The 19,007-nt window shown below is 43.5% G+C and overlaps 1 protein-coding gene and 1 long non-coding RNA gene across 2 annotated transcripts in view; one reads left to right on the top strand and one right to left on the bottom strand.

The window, feature by feature from the left end:
• The first annotated feature begins 13 nt into the window (after window positions 1-13).
• LOC139550997 (uncharacterized) lies at window positions 14-5,940 on the top strand. The gene is made up of 2 exons (XR_011670174.1): window positions 14-2,985; window positions 3,787-5,940. It is a non-coding gene; the product is annotated as an uncharacterized lncRNA (long non-coding RNA).
• A 2,234-nt stretch (window positions 5,941-8,174) lies between these two features.
• The window catches only part of LOC139550998 (roquin-1-like), a 34,856-nt gene continuing 24,023 nt past the window's right edge, over window positions 8,175-19,007 (bottom strand). The window contains exons 16-20 of the mRNA XM_071362328.1: window positions 18,763-18,856; window positions 18,546-18,642; window positions 18,140-18,298; window positions 14,612-14,712; window positions 8,175-12,781 (exon numbers count right to left, since the gene is read on the bottom strand). Of these exons, the coding sequence (XP_071218429.1) occupies window positions 12,622-12,781; window positions 14,612-14,712; window positions 18,140-18,298; window positions 18,546-18,642; window positions 18,763-18,856 (611 nt within the window). The 3' untranslated portion in view covers window positions 8,175-12,621. The remainder of the gene's footprint in view (window positions 12,782-14,611; window positions 14,713-18,139; window positions 18,299-18,545; window positions 18,643-18,762; window positions 18,857-19,007) is intronic.

Here is a 19,007-nt window from a genome sequence, read left to right on the forward strand (position 1 = left end):
CCAATATTACAAGTTATTTCTCGTGTATGCTGCTATCCTACTCAAACTATAATTGAGTATGGAACAAATTGGCCACATTAGCCACCGCCAACAGCATGTGATACAGCTAGCTGCCCGGTGAAGCAACTGCTGCCCAGCAGTGGGAAGCAACAGTGCGAATCTATAACACAAGTTCAGAGGGGCTTCAACTCCTCCTCCCTTCCTCTTTCCTTGCATACAGCAGGAATTGGTCATTCACTCTGGCTTGTTGTTACGTTAGCTAATTTTGCATGTCACCGTGGTATCCAGATTCCAGATGGTGATTTAAATTTAGAGAGTTTATAAAGTCACATGCACAGGTAGGTGGTGGGCTGGATGGAAGGGAGGAAGAAGGTGAGGGACAAGATGGCGGGTACACCCGAATGGTTGTCAGATTTGGAGATGGAGTCAGTGGAACACACAGCGGTTGGTAAGAAGGCGAGCAATGAAAAAAAGGAAGAAAGTGGAACATATTAAGAGTAAATATGGAGTGCTTAAGAAGGAAATTGAACATGATGAGAGGGAGGATGAATTAACTGCTGTGAAGACCGCCGAGTTTGAGCCTCATCCTGATGAGGTGATTTTGGTCCAGTGGGAGTGAGATTTTTGGAGAGAATGGATCCTTGCATTCTAGCTGATCCATCTGTGGCGTCAGGTTGGGTGGAGAAGAGGTTAGGGAATGCTGTGTCAGTGAAAGTGACTCGAAATGGAATTGTGTTGATTTTTTTGCGTTTCTGCCATCCAGAGGGAGCGTGCGCTCCACACCACGTGACTGGGGACAAGACCTGTAACTTGTTTTCCTTTCCGGAGCAGGGCGCCGTTGAAAGTAGTGAAAAACTGGAGTGGCGATAAGTGTTGAGGATGATCAACTGAAGTTGATATTTGCCAGTGTCTGTGACGCCCGCCATTTGGTGAAACAGAGAAAATACTATCTGTATTACTGAGTTCTGATGCAGAGCCATTGCCAGATAAAGTCAAGTTAGGACGTGTTAGTTATCCCGTGAGAGCATTTGTCCTGAACCCATTACAGTGTTTTAGGTGTCAAGCTTATGATCATGTGGCAGCAGTGTGTAGGAGGGAGATTCCTAGATGTGAGAAGTGTACAGGAGGACATGAGACAAAGGAATGTGTAGTATCGGTAGAAGAAGTTGTGTATGTAAACTGTAGGGCTACCCATGGTGCTGGATATCAGAGGTGCCCACTGAGATAAAGAGGTGTCCAATGAGATAAAGGTTGAGGTTGCGAGGATTAGAGTAGTGTATGTAACGGATGTGAAATGGCTAGCTAGTTAGCGGGTACGCGCTAGTAGCGTTTTAATCAGTTACGTCACTTGCTCTGAAACCTAGAAGTAGTGTTGCCCCTTGCTCTGCAAGGGCCGTGGCCTTTGTGGAGCGATGGGTAACGATGCTTCGTGGGCGACCGTTGTTGATGTGTGCAGAGGGTCCCTGGTTCGCGCCCGTGTCGGGGTGAGGGGACAACGTAAAGTTATACTGTTACATGTACAAGGTGTCGTATGCTGAGGCAGTGAAGAGAATAGTAGAGGAAGATGGGTCCAGGGTGAGGGATCCTAAGACGATCCATGTGAGTAGGTCGAAGCCAATAGAGAGTCTTCAGTAAGGTTCTTTTTTTGGCATTCATGGCCTTGGTTGTCATTTGTACGGCAGGAATGGAATGTAAATCACAGAGGATATATGTTGTGGTGGCAGCTGGAGAGAAGTACTTGGGTGTACGAGAGTTTACTGCAGAAGAGTTACAAGATGTTTTGAATGATACTGTCCTGTTCTCCCAGGCTGCTGGCCTTGAGTAGGATCAGAGAGGGCCAAAGGAGTGGAATAGTGGGCAGGATTTAATGGGTGTAGGGTTAGTTGGTAGGGCAAGTTTTTCACAAAGTGTAATGAATTCATACTTCAGAATTGTAGGCTGATACACAGCCAATACAGTAGGTGGCGGCATGCACCTATAATATTTGTTTGCCGACCACCAAAGAAGACGAAGAAGGAGAAGAGTTAGCTAGCGAGCTACACTGAACAAAAAATATAAACGCAACATGCAACATTTTCAAAGATTTTTACTGATTTACAGTTCATACAAGGAAATCTGTCAATTTAAATGAATAAAATAGGCCCTAATCTATGGATTTCATATGACTGGGAGTAAAGATATGCATCTGTTTATCACATATACCTTAAAAAAGGTAGGGGCGTGGATCGGAAAACCAGTCAGTATCTGGTGTGACCACCATTTGCCTCATGCAGCGCGACACATCTCCATTGCATAGAGTTGATCAGGCTGCTGATTGTGGAATGTTGTCCCACTCCTCTTCAATGGCTGTGTGAAGTTGCTGGATATTGGCGGGAACTGGACACACTGTAGTACACGTCGACCCAGAGCATCCCAATCATGATCAATTGTGAGTATGCAGGCCATGGAAGAACTGGGACATTTTCAGCATCCAGGAATTGTGTACAGATCCTTGCGACATGGGGCTGTACATTATCATGCTGAAACATGAGGTGATGGCGGCGGATGAATGGCACGACAGTGGGCCTCAGGATCTCGTCACAGTAACTCTGTGCATTCAAATCGGCAACGATAAAGTGCAATTATTTCATTGTCCGTAGCTTATGCCTGCCCATACCATAGGCACTCTGTCTTACAACACTGACATCAGCAAACCGCTCGCCCACATGATGCCATACAGTTGAAACAGGGATTCATCCGTGAAAACCACACTTCTCCAGTGTCCCAGTGGCCATCCAAGGTGAGCATTTGCCCACTGAAGTCGATTACGATGCTGAACTGCAGTCAGGTCAACACCCTGGTGAGGACGACGAGCATGTAAATATGTTTTCCCGAGACAGTTTCTGACAGTTTGTGCAGAACTTCTTCGGTTGTGCAAACCCACAGATCTGCATCAGGCGTCCTGGTGGCTCGACTTGTCCTGCAACTTGATCACTAAGGTCGAAGGTAAGCTCTAGTCAAACACAGAAAAGTGTTGTTCAGATGTGGTCTGCGGTTGTGAGGCCGACTGGACGTACTGCCAAATTCTCTAAAATGACTTATGGTAGAGAAATCAACATTAAATTCTCTGGAAACAGCTCTGGTGGACATTTCTATAGTCAGCATACCAATTGAGACCTCTATGGCATTGTATGACAAAACTGCAGATTTTAGAGTGGCCTTTTATTGTCCCCAGCACAAGGTGCACCTGCGTAATGATCATGCTGTTTAATCAGCTTCTTGATATGCCACACATTTCAAGTGGATGGATTATCTCGGCAAGGGATAAATGGTCACTAACAAGGATGTAAACTAATTTGTGCATAAAATGTAATAGAAAGAAGCTTTTTGTGCGTATGGAACATTTCTGGGATCTGTTATTTGAAACATAGGACCAACACTTTACATGTTGCGTTTATATTTTTGTTCAGTGTAGTTAAAACAAGTAAATATGCTGCAAGTTAGCAGGACTAGATAGCTTGCCTTTATCACTAGCTAGCATGTCATTCCAGGAGGAGTTTTAGCTTTCAGTTTATTCCAAGTAATAATTTAAGACTACAAAAATCGATAGTAATCAAAGCAAGACCGACTAATTTCATTCATACTGACAAATAAGAAATTCCACATTATCCCTGGCAATAGTTGGAGTAGGATGATTACAGAGCTGTCAGGATGTACATTTTCTAACTCACAAAATACATTCCTTTGCTGTGATGATTTATTTTATTCCTTCTTGTCTCTAACTTTTTTCTCACATGATCTATTCAGCTCTCCTGTGTCCTGCTCCCAGAAATCAACCAAGTGCTATTCACCAAGCATGGGCCGATTCATTCACCTGTGAGGAGAACCATCCTACTGCAGTTTGAACTAGCCCTAACCTTGCCTGTTCTCTTTTCTTTTATAAATTTTGTTTTACAGACCAGTGTATTTTAGAGTGGAAGAACACCCACTACGGATACACATGCTTGTTTGAGCATTTTTATTCATTATTGTCTCTCACTTTTGTCTCTCAAGATCTATTCACCAAGTCCTGCAGTTTAAACTACCCTGCCTTCACTACTTAGACATTGACACTGCATATGCATTTGCCTGTTGTCTTTTCTTTGTGGGTTTTGTCTAACTCGGTCTTGACAGGGTGGCCGGTGGCCTAGTGGCCTAGTGGCTAAGAGCATTGGGCCTGAACCGAAAAGTTGCTGGTTTGAATCTCCGAAGTGACTAGTTAAAAAAATCTGTCTGTGTTCCTCTTGTGAGTCGCTCTGGATAAGACTAAGATGTAAACATCTCTCTCTACATTGGTCAGCTACATTGGTGACCAGCGTGGGGAAATGTTGATAGGCCTATGGGGCCTGAGCACACAAATGCTCTTAGAGAGAAGGGAATACTGAAGCATGCATTGATAAGAGTTCTAGAGTCTCCATCAGAGGCCCAGGCTTTTGGCATTGCATGTTAGCAGATACCCATAGACTTCCAGTCATTGTGCTAACGCCAGTTAGCTTTGACTCACAAAACTAGCTCTAACTTCATTCATACTGGACACAGAGACATAAAAATAGAATCCGCAAGTTTATCTGATTCTGGGGAAGTAGATGAAGGGCCTCATTGGCAAAATCCCGAAGTATCCCTTTATGGTTGTGATATGAGAACTGAGGATGGATCAACAACAATAAATTGCAATGTCCGTACTGTGACACGCCTAAGACAGCGCTAGTGGGAGACAAGACGTACAGCTGATCGTCCTCGCAGTGGCAGACCACGTGTAACAACACCTGCACAGGATTGGTACATCCGAACATCACACCTGGGGGACAGGTACAGGATGGCAACGACTACTGCCCGAGTTACACCAGGAACACACAATCCCTCCATCAGTGGTCAGACTGTCCGCAATAGGCCGAGAGAGGCTGGACTGAGGGCTTGTAGGCCTGTTGTAAGGCAGGTCCTCACCAGACATTACCGGCAACAACGTCGCCTATGGGCACAAACCCACCGTCGCTGGACCAGACAGGACTGGTAAAAAGTGTTCTTCACTGACGAGTCGCGGGGTGATGGTCGGATTCGCGTTTATCGTCGAAGGAATGAGCATTACACCGAGGCTTGTACTCTGGAGCGGGATCGATTTGGAGGTGGAGGGTCCGTCATGGTCTGGGGTGGTGTGTCACAGCATCATCGGACTGAGCTTGTTGTCATTGCAAGCAATCTCAACGCTGTGCATTAGAGGGAAGACATCCTCCTCCCTCATGTGGTACCCTTCCTGCAGGCTCATCCTGACATGACCCTCCAGCATGACAATGCCACCAGCCATACTGCTCGTTCTATGCGTAATTTCCTGCAAGACAGGAATGTCAATGTTCTGCTATGGCCAGCGAGGAGCCCGGATCTCAATCCCATTGATCACATCTGGGACCTGTTGGATCGGAGGGTGAGGGCTAGGGCCATTCCCCCCAAAAATGTCCGGGAACTTGCAGGTGCCTTGGTAGAAGAGCGGGGTAACATCTCACAGCAAGAACTGGCAAATCTGGTGCAGTCCATGAGGAGGAGATGCACTGCAGTACTTAATGCAGCTGGTGGCCACACCAGATACTGACTGTTGCTTTTGATTTTGACCCCCCCTTTGTTCAGGGACACATTATTCCATTTCTGTTAGTCACATGTCTGTGGAACTTGTTCAGTTTATGTCTCAGTTGTTCAATCTTGTTATGTTCATACAGATATTTACACATGTTAAGTTTGCTGAAAATAAACGCAGTTGACAGTGAGAGGACGTTTCTTTTTTTGCCGAGTTTATATATTTAATACATTTTTAATTCAGGCTGTAACACAACAAAATGTGGAATATGTCAAGGGGTATGAATAATTTCTGAAAATACTGCCCAAGACAACTTTGCCATTTGTCTCCATATTCAATAAAAGGTGAAACACTGTGATGGTGTTCTTTGTTTGAATGTATATGCATGAAACATACATTATGGAAAACGTCTCACACTCAGTCATAGTTAGTAGAATACTGAATGGATTGTCAAGATGTTGGCACTGTCAACTGTTTAGGTTAGTTTGTAAGTTAGTAATTTAAACCACCTACACTGAACAAAAACATAGATGCAACAAGTAAAGTTGCAAACAAACTCTGGTTATCTCATTGCAGAGCACATTGTACAATAGTTTTTAAAGAAGACTGAAGTGCAAGGTATCCTATATGTGTATGCTATGCCATATGTATCAGCTAATATGCATATGCAGCTGTTTTTAAGCCTTCATTCTAGCATACATGACACACACATCTTTCTATCTACATGCTTTTATTTGTGTTTCTATGTAAAGTATATTGAATGTTTCTTTAAACCTGCAGATAGTTACTTGAAATGAGTCATAATCATGACAAAACATGATTCAACAATTAAATTTACTGACAGATGAAGGGACCCATAGCTCGGGTCCCTGATGATTTTCATGGCCTTCCTGCGACAGCTGGTGGTGTAGGTGTCCCGGGGGGTAGGCAGTGTGCACCCAATGGGGCGGTCGGCTGAGCATACTACCCGCTGTAGAGCCTTGCGGTCAGCGGAGTTGCTGTACCACGCTGGGATGCAGCCCGACGGTATGCTCTCGAAGGTTGAACAGTCGCTGTCGTGCCTTCACCATGGTGTCCGTGTGGTTTGACCATTTCAGCTCCTCTGAGATGTGTACGCCAAGGAACTGTAGTTTTTGGCCGTCTCCACGTCGACCAATACTACAAGTGACCAATACTACAAGTTATTTCTCCCTCGCCCATCGAAAAAAAGATCGCCTTCTTTTAAATAAGTTTTAAATAGCGCCACGTTGTTGTTGCCAGCTAGCCAGCCAGCAGTGGCAAAGTGGTGCCTGGAGAAGTGGGTATACTCTAATTTTGCCAAAAATGTCCCAAATGTGTGTAAAACATTATATGAGAAACAGTGACATACACTTTGAATTACCAAGAATTATAAAAACCATATCGTCTTTCAGTCAGGCCAACTCAAGCTGTACTGTGCAGTAAGCTAATAGTAGCCATACTATTGAAACAGATAAAAGGCTGTCAACTGAGTCAGAAATTCACAGGTTTTCATTCTTAGTCACACAAAAAAAAAAGATGTTTTAAAGCACCACATCTGGAGACCACTTTTAAGACATTTAGATTTTTTTGTGTAGAACTACACTACTGTAGAACTACTATTACCCTTTAATTCAAGTGTGCATACACCAAGCACTGCTGTTTGGTTATAGGTGTTTCTGGAGCACACGAGTTGGAGTTTGCAAAGCAAATGGCCACGGGATTGATGCAAATAATCATATCATTCTACCAGATAAGCATACACTACTTTGTAACTAGTTAACATTTAATTAGGCTTTTTGGGAAAGCCTTTCCATCTACCAGAAGACGTTCAGCCTGTAATAGGATCGCTGTATTTTTCCTGTTCCTTAATATTTTGAAACCTGAACGTTTTACTTCATATTATGAAGCGCTTCTTACCTTGCTTCAAAGTAGCCTGTAGCCAAAATCATATTAGCAACCCATGATAGTTTTTGCATCTTTAGATCAGCCCTCTTTCTAAATTTCTAACGGATATTTGTCCTTGAAACCATTAGCACTTAAGAACGCATTTTGGGACATTCGCACGTTGCTGCGCCTAAAACGTGGAGAAATAAAGCTTATCAACATTAAGCTAAACATTCTCTGTTCAATCGGCTTTATTGATATGGTGTATACCCTCCACTAGCTGGGAAGGGCTCATCAGGACAACTGACTAAACATGTCTCCACTCGACTCTCCGCTGTGCAACATTACACACGCCATCAATGTGGCCGTAACGCCTATCCCGTCCCGTGTAACATTGCATCATAATTTCACACCTGCCCTGTGCGTATCCTGGCATACCTACTTATTAGTCATGTCTCCCCTTGAGCATTTGCCAAAGGGAGAGCCACAGAGTTGGTTGATACTCCTTAATCCTCTCTCAAATTCTGTTTTGATCCCTTGAGTTGGTGGTGGGCAGAATTCATCTCTGTCCTCCAGTTTGGGGTGGATAAAGATGTGTGGGCTAACTGGCATGGCCAGATAAAAAGAATGTGGTGTTATGCATGTTAATACTTGCACTCAAAGATGTTCACTCATTTCCCCATGGAAAAGTAAAACAAGACGCCAATAACAGAGTTAGCAATATCATTTAATCCATCCCCTCAGCATAGAATCACTGTTGTACATATAAAAAAAAAAAAAAGATTATCTCAATTTCACAGGTTCATTTCTCTCTTAAAAACTTCCAGTTTGACCTCCCTCTCCTATCAAACAAAAAAAGCAGATTGTATTATACAAAAATGCAAACCAATTTTCACATAGTGAATTCTCTTACAAAGTCATAAAATGGTGTAATAATGGCTACATCCACATTGGAGGAAGATAATTCTAAACATTCCTTAATGGAGTATAATACATATAAAAACGTATTTTCTTGCTGAAATTAAAACTGTACCTTAATTTAAGAGATATTTTACAAGGGATTAATCATATAAAAACAGCCATTGACTTTTCCCCAAAAGTTAGGAATTAAAATGTGAGCCCAAAACAGCAGTAAGAGTTCTGTGGTTTGGGGAAAGAGTTCAATGGCTGTGTGAAGGAGGTGTAGGCAGCAGTTTCACTCAGAAACAAATGAAAGCATGAGACTGACATGAACGTCATTGCTATTCCCATAGAAACCATATAATTGTTAATTCTACTCACCTATAGGCTTTAAGAAAGGGACAGTTTACTCCAAAATCAAAGTTTGTTGCACATTTTAGATCTCAAGTGGTTTAACGTTTATTCAAGGTCACGTCCCAAAACATTACACACACACACACGGTTTGGGACGTGACCTTGAATAAACCACTTGATATATATATATATATATAAACTATATGGCTTAAACCCAAAATGAGTGGAAATGATAGGCACTGAATTATGTCCAGGTCCATCTTTGCCATTGATTTGGGGATTGAGGCTTATAGCTGGATCTTCACAACAGATGGCATGGAATGTGGCCTCAAGTCAACAGACCACTTTTGATATCTAAAATCATTAGACAAATTTGAAGTGAACTCTATCTTGAAGGCTCACGGCTGGAGGGACTTAAGAGTAAGCACATTTTCATGACTATTCTGAAACAAATGAAAACCTGTGTGTGGATGAGTGTGACGCCAAGTTTGACAGTTTCCCTGTGGATGGACAACATGATACTTCGCCTTGGGATGCGTTACATAGATCACTGTAAGACTTGGAAGTAAGTGATTTCACAACGTCAGGAAGAAATAAAAACAAATCCAACTAGTCAATTACATTTTCCCCAGCAGAAACACATTTTTTGTTCTAAGTATGACAAAACATGTGTCTCTGCCGGTCATGTGATTAGTGATGGTGGTGACAAAATGAGTGTGCCAATTAAGATTGCTTTCAATTTGGTTAGGGTGCTTCCAAATGACCTCATACTGTTGGAATGAATGGCCTAGGAGTATTCCTTGAGAATATGAAGCAAGCCTTTGACTAAATTAAAGGCTTACCCGGATTACCTCTTAAAAAAAGACAAAACCCCAACACATTTCTAATATTTCCACACCGTCACCCAGTACAGCACACTTTACTTTGAAAAAAAAGACAGTGTACATTTTCTACAGTACAACCTAACACACACAAAAACATTTTTTTTGTTGTTGTAAATTTTCGTCATTAAATGTGTCTTCTTTCGGAAGCATATTTCAGTAGAGAACTTATCTTTGTTTGAACACAAAAAAATTAAGTGAACACACGTCAATGCGCACAGAAGTCCTTCAACTGGGAAAGGATAAAGTCTGTTGGCAACCAGTGGAGAAATAAAATAAAACATTTAGCTGATTCTAAGTAGAGATCATTTAATATAAATGCTGAGCGAGTAGAATAAGAGGTGGCACGTTAACAGTGCTTAGTATATTAATGTATGTATACATACTCATATGTATAAGTGAGTTGTTTACCTAAACAATAAAATATAGCAAAGAGTAGCCCAAGAGGCATGAAGTGTGGTTGAAAAAAAACAAACACCCTATAACTGACCCTGGCCCTCAACACCCATCTACACTGACAAGAAGCTGACCGTTTTTCCCTGAACCCAAATTATGAAACCCGATCGTCACCTACATTCCGTGTATTCTTAACCGTTTGAGCACTGGGATCCACCTCTTTGCATTTCAGCGCAGCCTTTTTTCAATGACCAATCATGATGATTGTTTACAAAAGGCAGAGAGCTCCTTAACGAGCATCAGCGATAAACAATTACCATGACAGGAACATCAGTAATAAAGTAATAATGCTAATAATAAAAAGCATGAGCTGGCACACACCCAGAGAACATTATTTAGTGTAAGAGGTTTTGACTAACGGTAAATAAACTGTACGCTATAAAAACAAAGAGTCGCACACTCCATTCGTTTTACCTCCCAGTAATTTATTGGGTAAAAAAAACAAAAAAAAACACTGAAAGGCACAGTGATGCTGAAACATGTTTTTTTTACCCAATAAATTACTGTGAGGTTATACATATGGAGTGTGCAACTCTTTGTTTTTATAGCTTACAATAATAATAGCACCAGAAAACAATATAGTGAAAAATATCATTAAAAAGGTCAAGACTGAGTAGAGGCTTTTTGAGGGGCAAGACACTCTGGCTGCTTGCTTTAAGCCTCACATGTGTGGCCCAAGGTTCTGGGTTTTGAATCCACTAAGATACCCTGAATATGTGTCTTGATACAGACTTGTTCTAAAATGAACTAATAGTACGCGGATAAAAACAAAAAAGGGATAGGAGGACTTTTTTTTTAAGCCTGTAAATGACAATTATTTAAGACACTTCGCTACTCTTTAACTGTTGACATTGACGCACAAACCATTGAAAGGACTGTTTGGCAGACTACAGACACCTTTTACACACACGTATTAAGAACAAGAGGACCAAATATTTGCATATTAAACCATTTTACTTCCCCTCCAATTACAGACTAGCGTTCAGGCAGGCCACACCCCCTTAATCGCAATTTACGCAAGCAAAAAAACAAGGGAACGCAACTTCATAGAAGTTAAGGAGAACCAATGACAAGATAATCCCAATGGGGAGGCCTTTTCAATGACCAGATAAGGAGCTCTGAGGAAGACGAGGAACAAAAACACCAATCACCCCATATGATTAAATTCACACTAGGAGGGGATTCAATCTCTCTTGCATCATGGAAAATGATCTTCCTGCAATGTGAAAATTAATGTTTTGTTACACTCCCTGGAATTTGCATTTCCGCACTGCAAGTTCTATTGAATTCCAGCCCATCAAAGTACAAACAAGACATTTCCGCAGCAAGTCACACCACATCCCACGAGAAGCACATAGTATGTTCCCTTATAGAAAACATGAGAAAAGCTTATTATCAAAAAGATACATTTTGCAATCTTTAAAACAGAATGCTTTGGTTAATAAGATACTGCTTTTCAAGTATGAAACAGACATATGATGTATTCATAAAATGCACTAATAAAATCAGACTTCTCATGGCGGGTTAAAAACTGCATGCGGCTTGAAGCGACATGGTCTTGTTTGGCTCTGAGGGTTGACTGAGCGTTGGTGGAACGTTTTCACTCCCCCCCCATCTGGTCAACCACGTTTTACGATTCTGGGGGTGGCGTATTCCTGAACACTAGCGGTTACACCTTTATTACTGAACGCCAACAGAACGGATACTACACTGACTAACCGTTAGTTAGCTGTCAAAGGTATCAGAAAGAAACAACGTGTCATACCGGGGCAGCAGGTAGCCTAGTGGTTAGAGCGTTGGGCCATTAACCGAAAGGTTGCTAGATCGAATCCCAGAGCTGACGAGGTAAAAATCGGTCATTCTGCCCCTGAACAAGGCAGTTAACCCACTGTTCCTAGGCTGTCATTGTAAATAAGAATTTGTTCTTAATGTTCTTAACTGACTTGCCTAATGCATTATAAACAGACACTTACATGATACTTATGACAGCTGACATAACTACGTCGTAAAACACCAAGACTTTTGATAGCTATGTAGTACATAAGACCAAAACGACCATAACTTGAGTTAGGATTCGATACTAAATTGGTTACGAAATAGAACGTTTACATTTCACAGCCTTAAAACCATCTTTGGGGGTATTTAGGTCCCTGCAAGTTGCTTACCCTGGTAATGGGCACAAAAATAGAGGGGGAGAATTGAGAAATACTCCACCCTTCGATCCACTACGTGTCTTGGTATGTGATATCTATGTAGGAGGGATAGCCTTCTTTGAACAATTATCATCATCATTTGCTTTTTTTGACAGATCTACTTTGAGAGTCTTGTTTTATAATCCCAGTAAAAAAAAAAAACAAGAGAAATAAAATGTCATCAAATGGTTTCCAGGCGATGAAAGTCATGAAAAAAAAAAATGCTCATTCACAGAACAAAAAGAAAGAAAATTCATATCACGGCAGATACTGCTCATCTTCTAAATAAAACCAGTATGTGTGTGCATGCTTTAGAACAAAGGCTCTGAGTGTGAGTGTGTGTCGCAGTGTGTGTCGCAGTGTGTATGGTCTAGGAGCAGGAATGGACCACACCGTTCTTCTGCAGATCGGAGCCCCCGGGTCCTGGCTCAGAACACAGGCTAAGCGATGACGCCTTAGTGGTCAGTGACAGCATGGCTCCGCCCACACCGCCGTCCTGCCCTAGACCGCTGGAGCCATTCGACACCTCACTAGAGACGGGGAGAAAGACGGAGAGAGAGAGGCGAAACAGAGAGAGAAACAGAGAGGATTAAGATCATAGAGTTGAAGTCGGAAGTTTACATACACTTAGGTTGGAGTGAGTTATTAAAACTAGTTTTTCAACCACTCCACAAATTTCTTGTTAACAAACTATAGTTTTGGCAAGTCGGTTAGGACATCTACTTTGTGCATGGCACAAGTCATTTTTCCAACAATTGTTTACAGACAGATTATTTCACTTATAATTCACTGTATCACAATTCCAGTGGGTCAGAAGTTTACATACACTAAGTTGACTGTCCTTTTAAACAGCTTGGAAAATTCCAGAAAATTATGTCATGGCTTTAGAAGCTTCCGATAGGCTAATTGACATAATTTGAGTCAATTGGAGGTGTACCTGTGGATGTATTTCAAGGCCTACCTTCAAACTCAGTGCCTCTTTGCATGACATCATGGGAAAATCAAAAGAAAACAGCCAAGACCTCAGAAAAAAATTTGTCTGGTTCATCCTTGGGAGCAATTTCCAAACGCCTGAAGGTACCACGTTCATCTCAAACAATAGTACTGTGGCGTACAGCAGGTCAGCCACCAGGGGGAGACTCGTCGAGGCCTGGTGACAGACGGAGTATACATCACGAGGCGATGGCTCCATCTGCTGGACGTGCCAGGTCTCGACGGACTCTCCGGCCAGGACTAATTGGGGTTGATTGGGATCTGGTGAGTAATCAAGGACTGATTGCTCACCAGCTGTGCAAGACCCATAAAGCTGCCAGAAGGGCAGCACACAAAGGAGAGAAAGGACTCGCGTATAGTTGGGGACAGTTGCAGAGGTATGAGGAGGGAGTTCAGTTTTTGTGCCCGACAGGATACAGCAAGACCCGGAGCCCAGAAGACGGTATCCTGGAGAGGGTGTCATGGGGGAGACCTATCCTATTCTTTTTGATTTATTATTTAATAAACACCCTTGAAACCGAACTAATCACACTCTGTCCATGTCTGATCTGTGTAAACGTCTTGACCAAACCCCCTGGTCTGCCACAAGTACGCAAGTATAAACACCATGGGACCACGCAGCCGTCATACCGCTCAGGAAGGAGATGCGTTCTGTCTCCTAGAGATGAACGTACTTTGGTGCGAACAGTGCAAATCAATCCCCAGAACAGCAGCAAAGGACCTTGAAAATGGAGGAAACAGGTACAAAGGTATCTATATCCACAGTAAAACAAGTCCTATATCGACATAACCTGAAAGGCTGCTCAGCAAGGAAGAAGCCACTGCTCCAAAACCACCATAGAAAAGCCAGACTATGGTTTGCAACTGCACATGGGGACAAAGATCATACTTTTTGGAGAAATGTCCTCTGGTCTGATGAAACCAAAATAGAACTGCTAGGCCATAATGACCATCGTTGTGTTTGGAGAACTGAAAAAGCGTGTGCGAGCAAGGACGCCTACAAACCTGACTGTTACACCAGCTCTGTCAGGAGGAATGGGCCAAAATTCACCCAACTTATTGTGGGAAGCTTGTGGAAGGCTACCCGAAACATTTGACCCAAGTTAAACAAAATGCTACCAAATACTAATTGAGTTTATGTAAACTTCTGACCCACTGGGAATGTGATGAAAGAAATAAAAGCTGAAATAATTCATTCTCTCCGCTATTATTCTGACATTTCACTAGGATTAAATGTCAGGAATTGTGAAAAACTGAGTTTACATACACCTTAGCCAAATACATTAAACTTCCGATGTGGTATTATCCTTCAGCATGTCATCTGTCTTTATACACATGTTTTACTATTGAGTTGTGTCTCCACTCACCCCAGGGCCAGAGCAATCTCCTCCAGCTGGGCCTTGTGGTCCTGCTGGCCATTCTCTGCAGTCTTCGTCTTGTACAGGACCTCATGAGCCACCTGGCTGTCCTGTAGAGACCACATCAATACACTCACATGTCATGGGGCGGGTGTCTGTGCACATGTGTCATAATGTTTTAAATTCTATAACTGCCTTAATGTTGCTGGACACCAGGAAAAGTAGCTGCTGCCTTGGCAGTAGCTAATGGGGATCCATAATAAAATACAAACACATGAACACAAACCAGCTATAATACCAGACGACAACATCGATGGCTGCCGTTTCACGATCCCCTAACCAATTGTGCATGTTTTTTTCCACATAATGTTTCTGCAGCCGTGTCTAATGAAAAGAGATTCTAGATATCGAATACTTTTTCTTTAACAAATCTGATGGGAAGAATTTACTTCAGACCCCGACAAGGCCCTTGTCATTCGCAGAAGAAAGAAACATCAGGGACGAAGGTTCGGGTGCCTTGTAAGGATCCGATGACGAGCGGGTAATCTCCCTTTACCATTATTCCTATTAGCCAAAGTACAATCAATGGAAAATAAAATAAAATCAAGTATTTCCTACCAACGGGACATTAAAAACAGTAATTAATATCTTATGTTTCGCTGAATGACGACATGAATATCATACAACTGGCGGGTTTTAAGCTTTTTCGGCAGGACAGAACAGCGGCCTCTGGTAAGACAAGGCGTGGCGGTCTATGTATATTTGCAAACAGCTGGTGCACGAAATCTAAAGAAGTCTCGGTTTTGCTCGTCTGAAGTAGAGTATCTCATGATAAGCTGTAGACCACACTATTTACCAAGAGAGTTTATCATCTATATTCTTCGTAGCTGTCTATTTACCACCACAAACCGATGCTGGCACTAATACCGCACTCGATGGGCTGTAAGCAAACAGGAACACGCTCATCCAGAGGCGGCGCTCCTAGTGGCCGGGGACTTTAATGCAGGGAAACTTTAATCCGTTTTACCTCATTTCTATCAGCATGTTAAATGTTCAACCAGAGGGAAAAACTTTAGACAACCTTTACTCCACACAACGACACACACAAAGCTTTCCCTCGCCCTCTATTTGGCAAATCTGACCATAATTCTATCCTCCTGATTCCGGCTTACAAGCAAAAACTAAAGCAGGAAGCACCAGTGACTTGGTCAATAAGAAAGTGGTCAGATGAAGCAGATGCTAAGCTACAGGACTGTTTTGCTAGCACAGACGAACATGTTCCGGGATTCTTCCGATGGGATGGAATCGAGGAGTACACCACATCTGTCACTGGCTTCATCAATAAGTGCATTGATGACGTCGTCCCCACAGTGACCGTACGTACATACCCCAACCAGAAGCCAAGGATTACAGGTAACATCCACACTTAGCTAAAGGGTAGAGCTGCCGCTTTCAAGGAGCGGGACCCAGAATCTTATAAGAAATCCCGCTATGCCCTCCGACGAACCATCAAACAGGCAAAGCATCAATACAGGACTAAGGTTGAATCGTACTACACGGGCTCTGAAGCTCGTCGGATGTGGCAGGTCTTGCAAACTATTACAGACTACAAAGGCGGCGCGAGCTGCCCAGTGACACAAGCCTACCAGACGAGCTAAATAACTTCTATGCTCGCTTCGAGGCAAACACTGAAACATGCATGAGAGCATCAGCTGTTCCGGACGACTGTGATCACGCTCTCCGTAGCTGATATGAGTAAGACCTTTAAACAGGTCAACATTCACAAGGCCGCAGGGCCAGACGGATTACCAGGACGTATACTCCGAGCCTGCGCGGACCAACTGGCAAGTGTCTTCACTGACATTTTCAACCTGTCCCTGACTGAAATACCAACATGTTTCAAGCAGACCACCATAGTCCCTGTGCCCAAGAACATTAAAGTAACCTGCCTAAATGACTACCGACCCGTAGCACTCACATCTGTAGCCATGAAGTGCTTTGAACGGCTAGTCACAGCTCACAACACCATTATCCCAGAAACCCTAGACCCACTCCAATTTGCATACCGCCCCAACAGATCCACAAATGATGCAATCTCTATTGCACTCCACACTGCCCTTTCCCACCTGGACAAAAGGAACACCTATGTGAGAATATTATTCATTGACTACAGCTCAGCGTTCAACACCATAGTGTCCTCAAAGCTCATCACTAAGCTAAGGACCCTGGGACTAAACACCTCCCTCTGCAACTGGATCCTGGACTTCCTGACAAGCCGCCTCCAAGTGGTAAGGGTAGGTAACAACACATCCGCCACGCTGATCCTCAACACGGGGCCCCTCAGGGGTTCGTGCTCAGTCCCCTCCTATACTCCCTGTTCACTCACGACTGCATGGCCAGGCACGACTCCAACACCTTCATCAAGTTTGCCGATGACAACAGCGGTAGGCCTGATCATCGACAACGATGAGACAGCCTATAGGGAGGAGGTCAGAGACCTGGCCGTGTGGTGCCAGGATAACAATCTCTCCGTCAAAGTAATCAAGACAAAGGAGATGATTGTGAACTACAGGAAAAGAAGGACCGAGCACGACCCCATTCTCATCGACGGGGCTGTAGTGGAGCAGGTTGAGAACGTCAAGTTCCTTGGTGTCCACATCAACAACAAACTATCATGGTCTAAACACACCAACACAGTTGTGAAGAGGGCACAACAATGCCTATTCCCCCTCAGGAGACTGAAAAGACTTGGCATGGGTCCTCAGATCGTCAAAAGGTTCTACTGCTGCACTATCGAGAGCATCCTGACTGGTTGCATCAACGCCTGGTATGGTAACTGCTCGGCCTCCGATCGCAAGGCACTACAGAGGGTAGTGCGTACGGCCCAGTACATCACTGGGGCTAAGCTGCCTGCCATGCAGGACCTCTACACCAGGTGGTGTCAGAGGAAGGCACTAAAAATTGTCAAAGACTCCAGCCACCCTAGTCAGACTGTTCTCTCTGCTACCACACAGCAAGCGGTACTGGAGCGCCAAGTCTAGGTCCAAAAGGCTTCTTAACAGCTTCTACCCGCAAGCCATAAGACTCCTGAACATCTAATCAAAGGGCTACCTAGACCCGTCTTTTACACTGCTGCTACTCTGTTTATTATCTACGCATAGTCACTTTAACTCTATCTACATGTACATATTACCTCAACTAACCGGTGCCCCTGCACAGTGACTCTGTACCAGTACCTCCTGTATATAGCCTTGCTATTGTTATTTTACTGCTGCTGTTTTATTTATATTTTTTACTTATTACACTTATTTTTCTTAAAACTTCTTAAAGCATTGTTGGTTAAGGGCTTGTAAAGTAAGCATTTCACTGTAAGGTCTAGACCAGTTGTATTTGGCGCATGTGACAAATAAAATTTGATTTGATGTGGCATAAGACTAGCAATAACTCTATAGGGTGTTGGGAGCAGGGCAGAATGATTCCGCATTGTAATACAGACAACCTACTATTCTCCCCTCAATCCTTCCACCTCTCCCTCACCATGTCCATCTCGCGGGTCCTCTTGCCAATCTCCCTCTCCACCTGGTGGAGCTCCATGCTGAGCTGTTCGCTGGACACTGTGGCAGCGCTGCCGGAACCCCCCGCTGGACCAGGCCACTTCCCCCCCTGCTGGCCCTGGTTCTGACCTGGCTGGGAGAGCTGGTGGAAGAAGAGGGAGTCAAGTGTTAGTAAGGTCAGTTTTTCCCCCTACAATTAACCCCATTCTCTACCAATATTTACCAGCTCGGATGCCCCGCACCAAAAAAATCGCTAGGTTTTTGTCTCAATTTCAATGCAAAATGTTGATGTTGCCAGTCCTGGATTCTGGTTGAGGGTGTCTACACATGAGTATTACAAGTTTTTGTCCCATCTCTCTATGTGTGTGTGTGTGTGTGTGAACACACACCTCCATGCTGTGGATCTGAGACTGTTGGTTGATCTGCTGGTTGACCTGTTGGAGCTCAGTCTTCAGCTGCTCTCTGTCCTGAGTTGGCATAGGCAGCCTGAGAGAGAAGAGAACCGTCAGAAGTACTGATAAATATGCATTAATAGTTGGAAGGAGTGAATGAGTGATTGATGGATGAGAAGATCGATAAATGGATGAGAGGTGTGTTCGGCCGTACCTTTCACTGAAGTGTCCCTGAGAGGAGGAGATCGTTTGGTGGGAGGGGTAGGAGGCTCCGCCCCAGCCTCCGTGGTTCCCATAGGAGTACTCGGCTGTTGGCGGGATAATGACGCGTTAACCACCGATCATGTCTTAGAAACTTGGTTCGACTCTGGGTTCTATTCATTGAGGCATGCAACTGAAAGCAAAATGAAGTGTTCCAGGTAGTCTATCCCTGTTTCCTTCTGTTTGGTGCTTAATGAA

This window comes from Salvelinus alpinus, chromosome 23 (assembly GCF_045679555.1).
Source record: "Salvelinus alpinus chromosome 23, SLU_Salpinus.1, whole genome shotgun sequence".
Classification (NCBI taxonomy): Eukaryota; Metazoa; Chordata; class Actinopteri; order Salmoniformes; family Salmonidae; genus Salvelinus; species Salvelinus alpinus.